The 7,006-nt window shown below is 41.9% G+C and overlaps 1 protein-coding gene across 1 annotated transcript; it reads right to left on the reverse strand.

Moving 5' to 3' along the window:
• Window positions 1–2,101: 2,101 nt before the first annotated feature.
• On the reverse strand, window positions 2,102–6,598 carry LOC131187321 (zinc finger protein 436-like). Its single transcript, XM_058161577.1, has 5 exons — window positions 6,396–6,598; window positions 6,040–6,154; window positions 5,852–5,919; window positions 4,858–4,987; window positions 2,102–4,212 (listed from the first exon to the last, which is right to left on the reverse strand). The coding sequence occupies exons 1-5, from the start codon at window positions 6,558–6,560 to the stop codon at window positions 2,849–2,851; spliced, it is 1,842 nt and encodes a 613-aa protein (XP_058017560.1). The 5' UTR covers window positions 6,561–6,598; the 3' UTR covers window positions 2,102–2,848.
• Between the last annotated feature and the right edge of the window lie 408 nt (window positions 6,599–7,006).

A 7,006-nucleotide genomic window follows, 5' to 3' on the forward strand; every position in this document is an offset into this window, starting at 1 on the left:
TGATTAATAAATAAATAAATAAATAAATAAATAAACTATAATGAGGAAAAAAACATTTTTACGTTGGGATTGAGTAAGAAATTCAAGAGATGTGACTAGGAAGCTTAAGCCCTTTGGAGAATTTAAGGCAGGGATTTATCATTAGACCAGTAATAAAAAGACAAAATGAAAAGGTTTGACCACATTTGGCGTCGACAATGACACAAAAAGGGGTAAGCTATAGTAAGATGGAAAAGTGGTTAAAAATCAATTTTAAAAGAATGGAGGTAACCTCTGATTTTTCTTTATTTAATTTTTTTCCCTCCAGTTTCACATACTGTAAAAGGGTCCAAATCCTGTCATAAACAGCTGGGTGGTCAGAAGAGACAGACCAGGAGGCGCTTTGAAAAACACAGCTTGTGTATTGCGATTGTTGCGAACACTGGTTTTAAGATGGGACACAGGCAGCAAAGCCACAATCAGGAAAATGATTTTCTACCTTTTTTTTTATTTAATTCAATACATACAGGTCCCCTTTTCAAATTATTCACTTTGCCTCACATGAAGGGGGGAACCAAAAAGGGCAGATATCGCTCCAGCCTCTTCTGATGAACACGCCAGGAAACCCGTCTCTTGTGCCCATGGAAAGGCTTTTGTAGAAAGTTAGCAGCCACCCCTCTCCTAGAATAATGAAATATTCTAGGAAACATTTAAAAGGCAGAATATTATACTTCCCTGGATGAGAAAAGAAAGCGTGCTCTTGGAAAGCAGCCCCCACCTTTGTTAATAGCCCCAGAAAGACTGGGCCATCCTATCTACAAGACAAAATGCCTTCAGCAGCTTCAGGGTGATAGGATTAACCCTCACCCAACCTTAAACCTGTGAAATTTGAACTGCTCAACTGCAGTACCTGCAGTACTGCACTCTAACAAATGCACCACCTCGACTCTTTTTAAGATAGTCTCTCGGTATTTTTAAGATAGTCAAGAATGCCAGTAAGGATTGTGATGTTGATGCTATTATATAGCTTAACACAAATGATGTCCCACAAAGATGTACTTTCTGTGCAAAATGATTTCCAGAGCTCGGGGTATAAACTTAGTAGTATAGGCTGTAAGCTTTCCGTTTCAGAGATTTTACCGGTATATGAGGAACAAAAAGGAAAAGGCCACTGTGTAGTGGAGTTTAATGTGTGGCTAAAGGAGTGGCGTAAAAGGGAAGGCTTTGGTTATATTAGTCATAATGTCTGCAGCTAGTCCAATGAAAAACTGTACAGAAGAGATGGTTTGCATCCATCAAAGAAAGAGACTGAGTTGCTTAGCATCAAATTCACAGATTTTCTGGATAAACATTTAAACTAAACAGTGGGAAGGGACAGACTATTAATAGATACAGAACATTTCTGTACCCAGCAATCTAAAATTAATAAGGTTATCAGTGCATTAACATAGATGTTTGTGTGGGTAAGAATATCAACCTTCCTGTCTAGCAAAATCAAGCATTTAATAGTGAGGGCCATACCATTTCCACTAATCAAATGGTAAGGAAGTAGGGGAAATCAGGCACAACACGGTTATGTAGAAAGTAAACACAGGGTCGGTCAAAATGGACTCAAATGTTTATACACCAATGCACAGAGTGTGAGGAATAAATGGGGTGAATTAGAAATTCAAGTAAATAAGGGCAGATATGATATTGTTGCCATTATGGAAACTTGGTGGGATGAAACTGACAAATGAAACATACAGCTAGAGGGATTTAAATTATTTAAAAGAAATAGAACAAATAAAAGAGGAGGTGGAATTACACTACATGTAAGAAATAACTACATCGCTACAGAAATAGAGCACAACAATGATGAAAACTGCCTTGAATGCATTTGGGTCAATAAAAAAAGGGGAAAAAATGACATCGCCATAGGTGTATACTACAAGCCACCCAAACAAACAGAGGAAATAGATGAACATTTCTCTAGTCAATTAAGGTATGTAGGAAGCACATCACAATAGCAATGGGGGATTTTAATTACCCTCAAACTGCACCAAGTGGAAGATCCAACAGGTTCCTAACAAACCTAGCAGACAATTTTGTTTCCCAAAAAGTAGAGAAGGGAACAACGGGATCAACCATATTGGATTTAATTCTCATTAACAGAGATGAAACGATAGGAGGTGTTGAAGGTACAGGAACCTTAGGGGCGAGTGATCATGCAAGATTAGAATTGAATATTATTCAAACAACAGAAGAAATTCAAACTAGAGTTGAGGTCACTATAACAGTAAAAGGGTGTCCACGTCCAGTTCAAGAAAAAAGGACAGTTTGTCCAGGTTCCCGTCGAAAATGGTCCAAAACCTTGGCGTTGTGGCCAGCCGTGCTGGCGAAGGAAGTAGCGGTGGCACTGCTGGGGGAGGTGGTTGCCATTGCGGATGCACCTGGACCCATCCCTGGCTTGGGCAGAAAGCCCAACTGAGTGGCACCTGGGTGGCTGGGGGCAGCTGGACTGACCAAAGGGGCTTGCTGGCCTTCGGCATCTTGGCAGATTTATTGCAGCCCAGTGCTTGAACATGCTAGGCAGGGCTGCGGAGGGCTGATGGCTTGAATTTCTAGCGTGGTCGACCAGGCCCGCCTGGAGGGGGGGACATCTCTGCATCCCAAGCTGTATTACCACTAGCGGTGAAGGGCTCGAGGCTTTAGTAGATCAGTCCTGCCTGAGAAGAAATGTCAATGTTGGCTGGCTATGGGTCTTGCAGACTCTCCCGATCTGGTACAAATGCCCCAGGCCGCTCAAGTTCAGCTTGTTGGATTTCACACGTAGCCCCTCCAATATCTGGCTGTGGAGCATGCTCTGGTATTTCCACTCCAGACTCACTCAGGTGTATGGCTCCCATCTTTCCACACTCCATGCATTTATACCTTCTCTTGTGTGGATCATCTTATGAGAAGCAAGATAGCGGCGTTGAGGAAAGGTTTTTCCACATTCCATGCATTTAAATGGCTTTTCCCCTGTGTGGATCTTTCTGTGGTTAGTAAGTCCACTGCTCTGAGCAAAGGTCTTTCCACACTCCATGCATTTATACGGCTTCTCCCCTGTGTGGATCATCTGATGGGAAATAAGTTTATCTCTTCGAGCAAAGGTCTTTCCACACTCCATGCATTTAAATGGTTTTTCTCCTGTGTGGATCTTTTTATGGATAGTAAGTCTACTGTTCAGAGCAAAGGTCTTTCCACACTCCATGCATTTAAACGGCTTCTCCCCTGTATGGATCACCTGATGGGAAATAAGACTACGTTTATGAGTAAAGGTTTCTCCGCACTCCATGCATTTATACGGCTTCTCCCCTGTGTGGATCACCTGATGGGAAATAAGACTACTTTTATGAGTAAAGGTTTCTCCGCACTCCATGCATTTAAACGGCTTCTCCCCTGTGTGGATCATCTGATGGGAAATAAGATGACCTCTTCGAGCAAAGTTCTTTCCACACTCCATGCATTTAAACGGCTTCTCCCCTGTGTGGATCATCTTATGGGAAATAAGATTATCTCTTCGACCAAAGGTCTTTCCACACTCCATGCATTTAAAAGGCTTTTCCCCTGTGTGGATCTTTTTGTGCATAGTAAGTCCACTGCTCTGAGCAAAGGTCTTTCCACATGTCACATATTTATATGGTTTCTCTCCTGTGTGAAGCTTTTTGTGGATAGTAAGTTCCCTGCTACGAGTAAAGGCTTTCCCACACTCCATGCATTTATAGGGTTTCTCTCCTGCTGCTTGGAGGGACTGGGCTGCATGGGCTACAGGTGATTCTGAACACTGTTTCCTTGCAGTGTGAATCCTTTCATGGGAAGTAAGTTGCCCGCTTGATCTAAAATGTTTTCCAGATTCCAAACATTTATAAGGCTCCTTTTTTGTGTGAATCATTTTTTGAGATGTAAGGAAGATATTTCGAAGAGAAAGAATCAATGTCCCATTGTAATTCTTTCCGTTCTGGCTTATAGCATCAGCTCCTTTGTTTTGGGTTAATACTATTTGTTTCATACTTTTCCCAATATATTCTTTCCCAATTTTCTCTTGCATCGGAGCATCAGTGGAAGATGAGCTATCCTGATTCCAATTATTTGACTGGTTTGTCTCATGGCTTTCTAATTCCATTTGAATTCCAAAGTTCTCCATTTCATCTTTAGCATTGATCACTTGGAACAGTTCATAGGAGTCTTGATTCTCCTGCCCATTATTACCTTCAAAGGAAAAGAGAAATGAAAATGATAACAAGGTTAGAGAAAAAGATCAAACTGCAAATCTCACTCAAAGTTTTGAGTTAAGAAATACCAGTAATCAGGGGAAACATCCAAGAAGGAATTAGTGCGAGATCACACGAGTTCACTACCCTGAGATATTGCACTACTGATCTGGAGTGTAGTTTAGGCCTCTGTTTTCTGTGACATGAGGCATAAACTACTTTAGTGCGAGATCATGTGAGATCAGTAGTGCAAGATCTCAGGCTACTGATCTCGCGTGATCTGGCATTACATGCTCTTCCATGGCCTGACCATAAAAGTTCTCTTCTCACACAATTTTGGGAGGTTTCAGAGGACAAATGATAACACTTTCCTCTCACATGACCTCCAGGGGGTACACCTCATTCTTTTCCACCTCCACAGATGAGTTGAAATAGAAATGGAAAAATACAGATAAGAAATGGCACAGAAAGCATATAAACAAAGAGACATTGACCACTTTCCTTCCTTGGAGAATGAGAAGGCCAGACCCTTTCCCTCTCCTTCCCAGGAGACGATATCTGATGAACGATTTTTTTAATTTAAAGAAAAGTAACTATAATCTGTCTTCTTGAACTCTCTGATTGGGGACTAGAAAACTCTTACCCAGAGAGACCACGTTCCTATGGTTTTCAAGCATGACTTCCGAATGCAGCGCTTTATGGTCAGGATCCAGCTGAGACCATTCCTCCTCAGAGAAATACACAGCCACTTCCTCGAAGGACACAAGACTCCCCTGAACACGGAAAAAAGAAAGGAACAGGAGAATTTGAAAGAGCAGTTCATCTTCATCAATGATTTAGACAAGAGGTTACAAGGGGAACTCATGAAATTTGCAGACAAGACCAAAGTAACAGGAATACCAACACTCGAAAAGATAAGCTAAAGAGATAGAAGGATAGACAGATTGGGCCCCATCTAACAAAATGAAATTCAATAGTGAGAAATATAAGGTGCTACGTTTAGAAAAGAAAAACCAAATGCACGGGCACAGAATAGGTGATACCTGGATCAACAGTAGAAAGTGCAACTGGGATCTTGGAGTCCTAGTGGACAATCAGTTAAACATGAGCCAGCAGTATACTACAGTTGCCAAAAAAAATGTGATTTGCTTATTTTTTAAACTATTGGTTATGAGCAAGGCTTTTTAAAAATAGTAATAGGCAATGTGACTATTTAGTTATTTTTCATTAGCCTTGCACAACTCCAAGTCAAAGAATGACAAAAAGAATGGGTGTCTAGCAGTTACTACTACAGTGATATGGTTATTCCTACCTCTTTTAAAAAATTACTTCTCGTAACTCATAGTTGGAATAGTACGTCGCAGAACTAGTTAACCACTGGTCTTTAAAAAACATTTGCTACACAGACTCTGAGGGTAGAAATGACAAACCATTCTGTCCCTGTAATAGTCTACAGAGGAAGCTATGCTGGGTGAGAGCAACTTGAACCTGCTATTAAACTGTCCATGTCACACAGGAATACAAAAATAATCCAGTCCAAACAAGGGAGGGAAATAGAAGGAGAGAGAACTCTGCACACCCGCTTCACTTCCTGAAGGAAAGGAGAATGCAAATCTAATAATGTTTCCCTTTCTTACTTGATTTGGAAGTTCAACTACTGTTTGAGCTCCATCGTAAAAACCAGAAAACTTCATGCTTTGTTTCTCTGTAAAGATAAAATAATTTCAAACTGCGTAACTTAACAAAATAAGAGGAGGTATACTACAGAAGAGAAGAAGGTAAGAAAGATGGGATCTCTCTGGGTAACCAGGGGATCTTCGAGTACCTCCTGAGGTGTCCTGACTTTGATCTACCCAAGGGATCCTCCTGAAAAATAGCTCCTGAGGGGGATTTGATAGATTCTTCTTTCCCTCGGGATCTCTTTTTTCCACAATGCAGCCCTTCAGAAAGGAGGAAGAAAAAAGAAGCAGAATTAATGTAATCGTACAATATAAAGTGGATTCTTATATTTGGAACACAACCTCAATATCCATCAGTGAGGTTGAGTGAGAAAACAATGGAACAATGTCCTACAAGAATTGGGGAATTGCCACATTTTATTAATGTCAGAGAAGTTTGGGAAAGGGGTGAAGGATTCAAACACATTCTCTATTTCCTTCTGAGCTCCCTAAAGTTTCTCACCTGCAACTGGACCTGCTTCTTCTGCTCCTCCTCCTGGCTCAGGAGGAAGCCTTCTGCCAGGGCCACCGCCTGGGAGCTGATCTCTGCTCCACATTCCCTCACCCAGCCCTCCATCTCTGGGGGCAGAAGAGCCAGGAGCTGCTCCAGAACCACCAGGTCCAGCATCTGGGCTTTGGTGTGCTTTTCTGGTCTCAGCCATCGCCTGCAAAATGTCATGGAGTCGGCTGCAAAGTCCTCGGGACCCTCAGCCTCCCAGTATTGGATGAAATTCCAGGGCTGAACTTGAAGGAGGATGGTTTCCTCCAGGATCTTCTGCCCAGTCCTGTCCAGAGCTTCCCAGGCTGAGCAGCTGAAGGGCCTTTCCCGGCTCCCTCCTTTCCAAAAAGTTGTGTCTCCATCCTTTCTCTCTCCTGCAGAGCAACTCTAAATGGCTCCAAGGACTCTTCTGGGTCTCCAGATGCCTTTTCCTTCACAGGACCAGTTCTGGTGCTTCCAGGACTGATCCTCCAAGTTAATCCGCTCTTTGTTTCCCCAAGAAAATTTTGCCTTGCAAAGATTTCAAATGGCTTCAGTTTCTGTATCTGAGATGGAAGAAAATAAACGCCAATTAG

Source organism: Ahaetulla prasina, unplaced genomic scaffold, assembly GCF_028640845.1.
Source record: "Ahaetulla prasina isolate Xishuangbanna unplaced genomic scaffold, ASM2864084v1 Contig29, whole genome shotgun sequence".
In the NCBI taxonomy this organism is placed as follows: Eukaryota; Metazoa; Chordata; class Lepidosauria; order Squamata; family Colubridae; genus Ahaetulla; species Ahaetulla prasina.